Source organism: Balaenoptera physalus (genome assembly GCF_965194825.1).
Source record: "Balaenoptera physalus genome assembly, chromosome: 9".
In the NCBI taxonomy this organism is placed as follows: Eukaryota; Metazoa; Chordata; class Mammalia; order Artiodactyla; family Balaenopteridae; genus Balaenoptera; species Balaenoptera physalus.
This window is the reverse complement of record NC_138888.1, coordinates 7091857-7105370: the sequence shown is the minus strand read 5'-3', so window position 1 is coordinate 7105370 and position 13514 is coordinate 7091857. Positions and strand designations below refer to the sequence as shown.

At 46.8% G+C, this 13514-nt stretch overlaps 1 protein-coding gene across 13 annotated transcripts in view; it reads right to left on the bottom strand.

Annotated features, from left to right (window-relative positions):
- PRKN (parkin RBR E3 ubiquitin protein ligase) overlaps nucleotides 1-13514 on the bottom strand; it is a 1297158-nt gene that overhangs the window by 63682 nt on the left and 1219962 nt on the right. The window contains exon 12 of one of the 13 annotated variants that reach the window (XM_082475580.1): nucleotides 6104-6313. The exons of the other annotated variants lie outside the window; for them this stretch is intronic. Coding sequence (XP_082331706.1) covers nucleotides 6281-6313 — 33 coding nt within the window. The 3' untranslated portion in view covers nucleotides 6104-6280. Of the gene's footprint in view, nucleotides 1-6103; nucleotides 6314-13514 lie in introns of those variants that run through there. 13 annotated transcript variants of the gene reach the window in all.

Here is a 13514-nt window from a genome sequence, read left to right as displayed (position 1 = left end):
ATATATGAGATTCAGCCCCAGTGCATCAAAAATAGTATATCAAAAGAGGGAGGCTCCCCGTGGGGTGACTAGCCGAGGATATACGGAAAACTGGTTCTGACAAGACAGTGCCACAGAACGGAAATGGTGTTAGATTACAACGCGCTAAAACACAAATTCAAAAGGAAGAAAGTCAGGTTATTTCCTTTCAAGTACACAACATCTTAAAATCACAGAATCTCATGGTGGGAAGCAGTCTTAAACTGTGCCATGCTCTAAACGCAAACAGACTATGACAATCTTTTACATGCAATCTCCAAATGGCTAAAAAGAAATAATTTCAAGGAAGCTGGATAGAGCTCAGTAGCTGAATTCTTTTGTATTTTTCAAATTCTGTACAAATCATCAAGGATGGTTACACAATGCCATCTATGTTCCCACAAAATACTGTGACCTCTACACTCCCTCCCTATCCCATCCCCTGAATTATTTTTGTTTTAGGTTTGCTACCGTGAAAAGCCCCTTACTCTCCTTGGTTTAATTTCCATTCACGGGAGCTCTTAAAAGAACTCTGAAAATTCCCTTTTCCTACAGCATCATGATTTCAATCAAGTACAAGTATGTATCCATTCAGTCTTTTGGTTGTGCAGAGTCTTAATTTATACACTTACTGTGAGTATGATCTAATGGGAAACTTTATTACCATCTGTCTCAGAACCTATTAGAGAAGATGAGCTCATACAAGAGACCATATCTGCCAACCTACTTTCAACAGGGAACCTTAAATTAAGAGAGGTGCCTAATAAATGCTCCGAACTGTGTGGGTGGTGCCCCTGGTGATGATACTCCTGGGAATTGAACTGTCCAATGTATAATCATAGACAAAAATATTTGAACTTATTTCCTACTTTAAAATATTTACAGTTTTTTCAAACTTAAAAATGCTTCTTGACCATTTATTTTTCCTTGCTCAAAAACAGCTTTATTGGGATACAATTCACATAGTCTGGGTTTTTAAAAATGGTTTATATATTTTTTGAGTGAATAATACATGCACACAGCACAAACTCAAAAGGTGCAAAAAGCAAATAGTGAAAAATAAGTCTCCCTTCCTCCTCAGTCTTACAAAGCTTTCCAGAGACAATCACTGTCACCTGCATATATAGAAGCTATTTTGAGACTAAAAATGGTATATAGAATATTGCTTTATGTAACGTGCTCTGCACCTTGCTTTTTCATTTAATACATTTATAGCCTGTCCTATATCAGTGCCCTTTGAGCAACCCTGAACAGCTGAATTCTTCCTCAACAGCCTCACGATATTCAAGTTGATAGTTGTATCGGAATTCACTTAACCAGCCCCCTACGGATGAGCATTTAGGCCCTTTCCAATATTTTGCCATTATAAACAAAGCTGCGGGGAACGTCTTTCTCCATAGGTCATTTAGCACGTGTGAAAGGAAATCTGTAGGATGAATTTCTAGAAGTGAAATAGCTGGATCAAAGGGTATGGGAAGTTTACATTTGGATTGCTTTCAGTGAGGTGTGTGAGGGATGACTTGCCCCTCCTCCCCTCCAGCGTGCTGTCACCAATCAGGGCCTTTGTCAAACCCAAACAAAACAAAAGAATCTCTAACTCACAGCACTTCGGCTAAGGCCTTCTTTATCCATGTTGGATTTCTGCAAAGACGTGTTCCTGGCCAGAGAAATAACTCCGAGTCACTTCTGAGTCCTGTCCAGACGGCTGAACCAGGGTCAAGAGGGGCCTGCAGCCGGCCCTCCATCATTTCGCTGCTCCCCCTGCCTGGGCTCTGAAACAAGGTGCTCGGAGCTTGTCTCCTCCTGGTTTGGACTGGCCTGAATTCATCCTGCTGGCGGGAAAAGGACTCGAAGTGAACTTTAGCTTCGGTGGCTTTAAACCCTGACAGCCAACTAGCTGGAGGTCCAGGTGAGGGAGAAGGAAACAGGAGACAAGGGGGCAGCAGGTTCAGCTGCCCGAGGCTGCGTCCTGGGCCTTAACTCTGAGCAGAGTAGACTCGGCACCACTGCCGCTGCCCTGCCAGGAGGACGGCAATGACAGCAGCGGGCAGGGCGCCTGGGGGAGTGTGACGGGTGTGACGGACGGCAGCGATCCTCTCTCCCCAAGCCTCCACACTTCCTGTCTCACTCTCTCTTGCTGTAACCGTTTTAAAGAAGGATTCCCGCGGTGCTGTCCCCATCCCAGCCTCCACATCCCCACCTCCCTCCCTCACTTCACCACTCCCCTTGTTTCCAAAGGCTAAAGTAGGATTTAGCTGCAAGCTGGGACTCTTGCAAGTATTTGATGATGATGTTCACACATCCGTGTTCCTCTCAACAAACTTCTTGGCGGGTAAATTTCTGCATCTAACTGAACACTCCCTTTAACATCTTACAAGGCCGGCTCAGTTTTGCTTCCCAGTCAGCATTTCCCAAACCTCATGGAGCATTTGGCTCCTTCCAGAAAAGGAGCACTGATCACAGGGTATCATATTCAACACCACTTTCAAATATTGCCATTCATTAGTGGACCCACTCAAATACTGCCATTCATTAGTGGACCCACTCAAATATTGCCATTCATTAGTGGACCCACTCAAATACTGCCATTCATTAGTGGACCCACTCAAATATTGCCATTCATTAGTGGACCCACTCAAATATTGCCATTCATTAGTGAACATGTTTGAATATGGCCATTCGTTAGTAAAATGCATAGCATATGTCTTCCATAATTTTTAACTGGTCTCTAATCCTTGTGACCTTATCATTTACAATCTGTAGAGAGGCACTAGACTCTGTAAAAGCGATTACACTCTGCCAGTCAAAATGTGAAATTCAAGCCATATGGCAGTTTGAGCCCAATTTGTCCCACATGCCTGTGGGCATCCTTCTGCTTGCTAGCTCAGCAGGGGAGATGAATGCTTCCCTTGAACGCCTGGGCCCAACCCCAGGCAACTCCGGGCAGGGTCAGCTTTGGAAAGGGGCCAACAGTGTTGGTGGCACTGCCACTGGCACATCTTAGAGATGTTTGTCTTTGGAGGTTTTGCAGCTTGTCCAACCTTTACTATGTGTTAGGCAGTTTTATAGGTGCCTTGGGAGCGCACCTGTTCCCGCCCCTCTCTCCATAGCCTCAGCCGAAAAAGGTCAGGGTATTTTTCTCTCCAGTACTGTCTCTTTCTTATATTCCTCTCTGAAATGTTTGTCTCTCTATATGAAACTATTCTCACTTATCGCCTCTTCTAAATGAAGAGGATTTGAATCTTATTCATCCTTGTTTCCCCCAGATCCAGTGTCTGGAACATAGCAGGTGGTCACTGTCTGTTTGCCGCATGCCAGGTGCCCAGTTCAAGGCGCTTACAACTCAGTAGGAGAGACGATGCTTATGGAGAACAAAAGAGCTGGAGGACAACAGCCCAGAGTCGTGTGCTGAAGTGTCCAAGGATGCAAATCTGCAGGAACTCCCAGAGAACAGCCCCGGGTGGGCTGGGGCTTGGCCGCAGTGGCATTTGCTTTTCTGCCCCTCGCATTCCATTCCCTCCTCAGGCAGTGGTTCTAAAATCAGGCTAGTCCCTCACCTCTCTGCTAACAACTTGGAAAACTCCCTCCCCCATTCCTGACCTCCCTCCTAAACTACCGGGCTGCCTGCTGCGCATTTCCATCTGGTTAGGGTGCAGCCACTGCAAATTCATGTCAACTCAAATCCCATGTGATTATTGTGGAAAAGAAGACTGGGATAAAAGAGCAGAAATTCAAAGAGTTAATTTGAGGGGTAAGGGTAGGGGACCCAGAAGGAGGGGCCCCTGCACACCTGTAGGACCACACCTGCCTGGGGCCGCCCCTCCTCCTTTCCTGCTCCCTTTACTCACAGAGCACGCAGTCACCCTTAAATGCTCAGCACAGACCTCACATTCTGCCAGAATTAATCCCGTTTATAATGCCAGGGCTAGCAGAGCAGTTGTCGCGTAGGCAGGATGGACAGACATTTGTAAAACGAATGAGTGGTAGGAGCTGGAAAACTCTAAGCTTCTGAGAAGCATGAGGAGAGCCCAGTGTCACGGGAATCCAGCCATGAGGAGGCCGGCCCAGGGAACAGGAGGGATGAGACCAAGACATTTTTGGTCCTTTGAAGCAATTAGTAGCCAAGTTCAGAGGCTAAGGTCCCAGGGATGATGGAGTGGAGAAGGCTTCACGACAGAGGGGTCTGAATTGGTTTGAAAACAGAAAAAGAAAATGAGAAGGGAGACTGAAGATGCTAGAAAGGGGGTGGGTAAGAGTGGGAGGAAAGCCCTGGAGAAAGTCAAGGCCAGGAAAACCTAAACGCTCCAAGGTGGTGGTTTAAAAGGAGGAGGGCCAATTTTCAGCTCGTGGGAAGGCAACATCCTGGGACAGCAATTTGCTGAAGGAGATTACGTCTGATTAGTGTGATGCCAGCTATTACTCTTCTGGAGTCAAGCGGAAGAGCAGAGTTAAGGATGGAGGAAGCCTGGAATAGCCATTGTCCGTGCGGAGATGACACGCGAATCGAGGGAAGCCCAGCCATGCTGAGGACCCAAAGGATGTAACGGCACCAACCTCTGCTTCCCTGTGACTTAAAATGTGCCCCTAGACCAGCAGCACCAGCGTTGCCTGGGAGCTTAAGGCAGACTCTCAGGCCCTGCCCAGAAGTGCTGAATCAGAATCTGCGTTTTAATGAGATCCCTGATGACCTGTGTGCACACTGCAGGTTAGAAGCACTGCTCGAGCTCATTCATTCAATCAAAATTTACTGAGCACGGACTTCCCTGGTGGCGCAGCGGTTAAGAATCCGCCTGCCAATGCAGGAGACACGGGTTCGAGCCCTGGTCCGAGAAGATCCCACATGTCGCGGAGCAACTAAGCCCGTGTGCCACAACTACTGAGCCTGCGCTCTAGAGCCCGTGAGCCACAACTACTGAGCCCGTGTGCCACAACTACTGAAGCCTGCGCGCCTAGAGCCGGTGCTCCAAAACAAGAGAAGCCGCCGCAATGAGACGCCCATGCACCGCAACGAAGAGTAGCCCCCACTCACCACAACTAGAGAAAGCCCGCGCGCAGCAACGAAGACCCGACACAGCCAAAAATAAATAAATAAATTTATAAAAAAAAAAAAAAAATTTACTGAGCACACACACTGCGTGCCAGGTGCCCTGAGGGCATATGAGGATGCATAGATACAATTTTCAGTCTCATGTGAGTCACACTTCACCCCTCCCTCCCTCTCCCCAGCCCTCCCTCCAGCCAGCAAGTACTTATTGAGAACGTACTACGTGCCAGGTGCTGTGCTAGGCAGTGTGAGTGGTGAACATGCTGGGCGCTCTTCTTGACCTCAAGGAGTTTATATTCAGCTGTGTCCTAATTGTCATGGTGCACAAGGTTTCGGGCGAGCACAGGATGTGTGCAACCACCAGCCTGGGCAGTCGGGCTAGGTCTCCAGGAGGGAGCGGAGAGTAAATTGAGACCCAGCTGAGTCTGGTCAAATGATGGGTCCCTGAATGGTGCTCATTCCAGGTCTGGGACAGTGCAAGTGCTGGGGGCTTTCAGGGGAAGGTGGACCTTTTCACTCTGGACCACTGAGTTGGAGGTGTTGAAGTGAGACGGGGGGGGGTGGGTTGGGGACTGGAGGTAGGGTGAGGGTCAGGGTGGGAGGCGTGGCTTTGTGGAGGCTGTGGATTCTGGTTGGGTGGCCAGGGCAGGAGCAGGGGCTGCAGTGGGCAGACTGAGCCAGGCTGGGAGCCCCAGGGAGCTGCACAGCCTCAAGCACTCACAGCATGGCTAATTAAGAGAGTCGGGCACGGGGCAGTGGGAGAGAACATTCAGAAACTGAGTTTTGCAGTTAGCGATTGCATTGCTAATAAAACCCAGCAGGAATAGACTCTGCCAGTGTAAGTCTGCAGCATTTTTGTGTTTTTGATCTGGAATCCATTGGCAAAAGGACACAGTCTAGAACAGAGCTGCCCACAGGCACAGGACTAACTTAAAATGTTCTAGTAGCCACATTAACAAAGTAAAAGAGGAACAGGTGAAATCAATTTTAATATTTTATTTAACGCAATATATCCAGACTGTATTTTCAACATGTCACCAACATTTTTTCACTGAGTCTTTGAAGTCTGGTGTGTGTTGAAGCCTCACATCATCTCAATTCAGATCAGCTGCTTTCCATTTGCTTGGCTGCCTCACGTGGCTGACGGCTACCACGTTGGACAGTGTGGTTCTAGAACTCTTGAGTCTGAGGGCTACTTGGATGAGGTAGACGGCCAGCTTAGGTACCACAGAACAAAAATAAACAGAGCACCTTCCATACGGAATAAGTGAGTAGGACAAGGCGAGGTGGGAAACAAGAGAAGATTAGAAATTAGCTGTGTCAATGGAAAGAAATTAGATGCTTTTTTCTAATAAAGGATGCTCTTCACTTTTAGCCTTTGAAAGAGTCACTTGGTCTGTGATGTAGGAGAGATGTGCAGAAACAGAAAATCAGAAATAAGAAAATGTGGTGTAACTGTCTACAGTGGGGGCGTATGGATTTTCCTGCCACACATGGTGAGTTATTTGTGAAAAGAAAGTCCAAAAAATCAGAACCGACCTGAGTTATGTCTAACTTTCCCGGTGTCTCTGGGTGCCTGATTTACCTGCTGGCTCACTCTGTCAAATCTTGTACCAAGGACAGATAGCGTCCAGACCATTAATCATGGAGTAAACGACTGAATTGCTGCAGACAAATACCTGCTTCTAATGTCTGCAATCCTATCCTTCCTTTAAGTGATGATATAGGATGAACTTAATAAATGTAAAGCCATAGAAATCCATAATGTGACTCACAGTAGTTGGACCCCGTATGACTACAGTCTCCTAATTTAGCCAACCAAGGGGTTTAAGTGAGGGACTTCTGCTTTTAGGTGTGAAGTATCAGGCTGGCGCCCCGACTTTGGAAGCCTCCGTTCACATGATTTCAGAAGAGGACTTCCATGTGCAGTAGTTTAGATAGGGCCTGGCGAATTAGGTAAAGGTCACCCTACCAAAGACCAGTAACACTGCAGCACTTAAGAATTAATGTTAAAAGTTGGAATCATGACTTGGATTTCACCCTTGAAGTCATGAAGTCACTAATGACAGAAGCTGAAACGAATGTCAGAAAGTTCCCATTGGGCTTCCCTGGTGGCGCAGTGGTTGAGAATCTGCCTGCTAATGCAGGGGACATGGGTTCGAGCCCTGGTCTGGGAAGATCCCACATGCCGCGGAGCAACTAGACCCGTGAGCCACAACGACTGAGCCTGCGCGTCTGGAGCCTGTGCTCCGCAACAAGAGAGGCCACGATAGTGAGAGGCCCGCGCACTGCGATGAAGAGTGGCCCCCGCTTGCTGCAACTAGAGAAAGCCCTAGCACAGAAACGAAGACCCAACATAGCAATCAATCAATCAATCAATCCAAAAAAAAAAAACTATAAAAAAAAAAGTTCCCGTCACTACACGAAGTTCTCGTGGGCACATGGCACTTGGATGCAGGAGGCTGGTCATCCCCTATTTAAGGTTTTCCTGGACCTCCCGGTGTTCTCTGCCCCAGGACCTGTGCCCTCAATTATTATTCATGAATATTCCTGCTCAAAAAGGAAGAGAAGAGCCCAGAGATGGGGTCTGAGCTGTTCATTCACACACCAGTCTCCATGGGGCTGAGACAGTTCAGGCTTCTGTTTCTGTTGGTAACACTCCTTAAGGAAGGTTCCCAGCTCTTAACAATGGTGGGAGCAACACCCCTTTATCCTCCCCGATGGGCATCTGTGCCCCAAGGAGTAGACAGTGGTGGAAGCCCTCCACACTTAGGGAGCTGATTCCCTCTGAGGCCCTGACATCGGCCCCCCCTTCCATCAGGGCAGCGCCAAGCCTCCTCGGGCCGCGTGTGAGCCCAAGATAACGACCGCCTAGGGGTGCTGAGAGCCGAGCGGAAGCCTGGCGCCTTCAGCAGCCTGAAAACCGTTATCTCCCAGCAACACACACCTTGCGGAGTCTTGCTCAAGTGTGAAGTAAAACCCTGACTTACAAGACTGCCCCCTCCTCCCCACCGCCAGTGCTTTTTTCCTCCTGATTTTATTGCTTTGCGGAGGAAGTAGAACGCCAGCTAATTAAGTGGCAGCTAAAGAGCCAGTACCGTGTCTCGGAGCTGCTAAGATAAGGGCAGATTGCAGGAGAGTGAAGTGAAATGTCATCTCCACGGCTGCCTCTTAGCCAATATCCTTCTGTTCATTAAGCCGAATAACAATGAACAGAGGAGTGTACATGGTTCACTTCGTGGCGCCCCCTTCCTCCCTCTCGGTTTGGTGGCAGAGAACCCAGAGCCACGAGGCCCTCACAGAGTGCACTGCTCATCTTCAGGGGGGAACGGCCCCCCTTTTCTTCTGGCAACATGCTTGCTAATGTTGGGACGTAATATTATTCTGAACTTTCAAAAACTGCCCCACACCTTGGGTTATGCCAGCCACAATGGGCATTCAGCGAGTATTTTTAGGGATAATTATAAAGATCTAACGCCTTATTCTTTGAAATCCCATTTTTGCCTGTGACTAGAATCAAATTTTCAAAAGGCTAATAGCTCCTAAAGGAACCTTTGCTGCTACGATCTGCTGGGGAGACAGAAAACTGCTCCCAGGCGCAGCCGCTTGGAACATGGAATCGTTCCCTCGTTCCGCGGGCTTCTGTCGAGAGGCTGCGTGGTGCTGGGCTGTGGGGGCGGGGCAGGAGCATGGAGACGAGGACAGAGCCTCTGGGTGGCGACATCTGTGGGGAGATGCACCCTCTCCCCCTGGGCCTCCCCCGAGGTCCACCTTTGTCCCGCACACCCGTGCTAGTGGTTCTTTGATTCTCAACTAGGAAACCACTCTGGGCAGATTCCCTGATGCCCAAACCTGGATTCGCTGCTCATCTGGCTGCTCCCCCGCCCTGTACCTGCTCCCCGTTCCCATCACCTGCACCATCATCCCCTCTAGACCCACCTCCCCTGAGGGCAGGAGCGCAGGGGTGCTTGCCCAGGTGTCCCGAGCGCCGCCTTCCCCAGAACCTGGCCCAGAGCAGGTGCTTAAAAAAGGTTTATTTAAAGAAGGTGGAAAGACGGACACCAACACCTATGCAGATAATTACACTATAATGCAAAAGTGCCGAGACAGGGGTTAGAGCCTGCATGAAGTAGGGAGTGGTTGGTTCTCTCTGCAAGGCTGGCCTAATTCCACAGTCTGGTGACACTTCAGGTCTTTGAGGGTAAATTGGATGAACTGAGACGAGAACAAGCCAGTCCCACAAATGGACGTAATATCATCAGTGTCCACGAGCCCAGCGAGAGCCTGAGCATGGCTTCCTGTCTCGGTGACCCTGACGGCATCAGAAAGCTCCAGTTAGTTAAGATGCACAGTTCAGAGAGCAAAAATGGTCCAGAGTTCCCTCTGTTTACACTGCCTGTTGATCATCCACTTTTCCAACTCTGTGTTTAGAGGAAAAGGTGTCGTAGTGTCTCCCTCCCCCATCACGACATGGCTCACCGTGACATACCCATCACGGGAAGACTGTCCTAGGAGGGAAATGCTCATTCCAGCGAAGTCACCGAAAGTGTGCAGACGGCCATGACTTCCCCTTTATTGCCGCAGAGAACCTGACACCCTCCTCCTTCAAGGCAGCAGCAACAACTTCTAAAAAAACCTAACAGTGCCAAGTTGTACCACCTGGGTTGGATTTCCAGCAGAAGAGTATAATTTCCTTTAGGGTCTTAAAAAAAGTGGAATGAATTCTTCTCCTATTGGGATGGTCTGTCATAGGTTTTTTTTTCTTTTTTTTTAAGTTTCGTTGAAGGCAGGAGTGATAAAGCCGCCTCCCACCACCTCCTTCAGCTTCTTGACTCTCTACCCTGAACACTGGTCTGTGTCCCACGCGTCTCACAGGCCTTCACTTTAGTGCAGACCGAGAGCAGGTTGCTTGGCGTGAAACCAGCTTTGTCACACAGTAAGATCCACGGTGGGATTTGGGGGAAAGCCCATTCATTGTCATTTGTCGTCACCTGCTTATGAACCTCTTTTTCAGTCTTGCTGCTCATCTGTGGCAGCTGCAGTTGCCATCGAGTGCCTTTCCTTAGAAGCGGGCTCACCGTGATCGGTATTCCGGGCCGTTTTCTAGGGAACGTGAATGGGAACCAAGGGTCCTCAAGGACTCACGGCCAGGCAGGCTCCCGTGCCGTGTTTCAGACCCCTGGGCGACTTAGGAAGTGGCAACAGGGGATTAGGAGGCTTACCTGCAAATTTACACCTGCTGTTTTCAATATGGCAGTTAAAAGAGTGGATTTTTAAAAAGTGGACGTTTGCTCCTGTCAGTTTTGAAAGATACACTTAGTTTGCTAAAGGGGACTGTTAAGTTAGTCTCAAGGATCTCAAGTAAATTTGTATCTGACGCAGGTCCACGCTGGGAATAAACCGTGGGCTAGAGACGCTGGTAAACAGTCTGGACAGGAATGACCTTCACGACCTCCAGGGTTTCTTTCCCTACAAATCCTTGCAATTTGATTTGACATAATTCTTGCACTTACAGTGAAATCTGCCCACCAATTTTTTTTAAGTTATAAAGTTTGGTTTGATGCTTTCCGAAAGGAAGCCGATGCCACCACCATGGGCCCAGTTTTGCTATTTCTCAAATCTACCAAAAAAGTAAGGTGTCCCAAGTCCTTTTTGGAGTGAAATGTCAGCTCAGTGTATACAAACCTTTTTAATGCTTCCATCACTGTGACTTGATAGGACCTCCTTACTCTGTTCCTCTGATCTGTGACCTAAGTCATGCTTTGTAACATCACTAACAACGGGGCTTTGAGTGCAAAGCCTCATGTACCATGACAAAGTGACTTCTTAGTATCAGCTCAAAGGCAATGTCTTTCAGGCTAATGAAAATAAGCTGACTTGCAACAAGCAATTTCTAAACTCCTTTATCCCCCAGTATTTCCATTGCACTCAGGCGAGATGGATTCTTCTCTCTCCATGTTCAGTGATCAGCCCTGTTGCAAGGCAAGTACAACTTGTTTCTGTCAATCTGTGCTCCTTCCAAGTCATGCTCCGCGCCATCACTGAGCTCTGGAATTTGAGAATCTGTAATCATTCTTCAGACGATGAGTCACGAGGTCAGCACAATTACACCATCCCTGAAGGGCACGGAAATGCAGCCAGAACTAAAAAATGCACTTCGGCCAACCAAGGCTTTAGGTTCATTTGATATTTCAAATAAAATGGAACTTTAGAGGACTTTAACGAAGATGTAATTTTAAGATCAAGATGAATTTAATTTAATGTAAATCATATTTACATGAAAGCCTCTATAATGAGCACACTATATCTGCCACTAAAATTTCTTAATATTTGTGTAAACACAGTTTCATATTTTTTACACTAAGGAGAGTCAAAGTCATACCAACATTATTACAATTTCTAAGAAATATGCTAATAGTAATTAATTTGTGGTGAATCGTACATATAGAAATGTGCTGCCTTGATGAACAAGAAACAATACTGCTTATCATTTGGCAAAGGTGAAAAGAGGAGGGCGTGAGGAGCAGGCCGGCCCCGCTCTGCCAGCAGGAGGGACCACACACTGTACAATGGGATTCTGGGAGGTGGGTCCACAGGGCTGGGTGGCTTAATTCCAAGAAGACATTAATTGTAAAGGGCACCTTCAATTTAATAACAGGTTGACTAAAGAAAGAAAAAACACTGCCATCATAAATGTCCACATTAATTTAAAACATTATCCGAATTTCAGAAATGTTAAGATATATAAAAATGTGCTCCGTAGAACTGAGAAAATGCTTGTATTCAAAGCTTTAAAAAGCTTGTATGCACATCCTTCCGCCCCCAAAACTTCCTCTTCTAGGGATTTTTCCTAGAGAAAACTCAGGAATGCAGCAAAAAATAAGCCATGGGAAAACTGTCACCATTCCGAAAGATAAATACTTAAATAAATCAAGGCACATCCTCATGAATGGATGTTTGGTCACCATTAAACATGGTCATACAAAGGTGTCTGTGACACACTATTAAGGGGAGAAAACTGCTAACTCAGCACAAACCCATTTCTGTTAAAAAATGTATATGTGTGTGTATGCGTGTAAAAAGTATCCAGAAAGCTCTGCAGCAATGAGTCAAAAATCCCACCTCCAGCTATATAAGATTATGGTTGCTTTTTTTCCTTTTAGTTTTTCTGTAATTTTCTAACATTTTTTATGATAAGCACGCATTGCTTCTGTGATAATGAAGAATCTTTCAGTTTTCATTTAACAGAGGCGTTTTGGATGAGTTCGTAGGCGGGTTCACAGACCAGCACTGCTGAGGGCTGAGAAGCATATATGCACTCCATTGGCCGGAAGGGTCAGTGGAGCTGTGCCCGGTGCATATTGAACAAAGGAAGGGTCTGAAGGAAGAAGATGGAGTTGTGTGAATGCAATTGACAAAAAAGGCTGCAGGATTTAAAAAACTGTGTACCAATATAACATCAATCTAGTCATCCATGATGTTAAAAAAGAGTCCAGAGGTATATTTTACAATGACGCCTCTCCCCATTGCTTTATTAAAATAAAATACTAGGAAATGGTGAAGGAAACTACATCCAATATGGCGCAGCGCTGCCCATTTCCGGACTATCCCCACAATGGTTCGCAAGTGTACTATAATAGTTCACAAGCTGGTCTTGCAGATGCAGGACAGGGGAAGCCAATTTTTCAAACACTGTGGTTATGTGGTTGAGAACACACTTCAATACTACAAGCATTTTGGACAGAAAATCTCTCAGACTATTAGACCATTATGCGTTTTCTAATGTGCCAGGTTATAATGACCATGTAGCTCCCACAGTAGCATCTTCAGGAATAAATTACACAACGGCACGTAACCATGTGATGTGCTGACACTCATAGATACACCGAAGGGGCAGGGACCCAGTCTCCTGGGGGTGGCCCCTTTCCAAGAGCATAGACAGAAACTTCGTACTGAAAGCACTTCTCATTTCAAAGTAAAAGTTGTGTGCTTGCTGGATATTTTGAGATTGCCAGAAGATTCAATGGAATCACATAAGGCTGTCACTATAAAAATGAAAGCAAGGCCCAACCTTGGTATGATATTTTTGCAATAAACAGCAATCCGTGGAATAAGAATTTAAAGCCCTATTTGAAATCACGCGCTGCAAACCCAGTTCCCTGTCAAAGTCTGAGCCCCGTTATCCTTTAGCCTTCAGGACCAGCCTCACGAAACACGTGTTCTCCGTGACAGTTTGCCGTTCTCTCATTAACTAGGTCCTTGTGTTTCCCTTAGATCAATAGAACTGCTATGTATCTACATAAATCTGAGAGGCAGATCCATTCCCATGAAGTTTACCCTATCTTGCTTTTCAGCTGAAGCAGAATTGAAAAGTATTTCAGAGAGTACTGAAACAGAAGGATTAAATTCTGTCTTACGCATATCATGAATAAAAGTGCTAAGTTGGCACCAA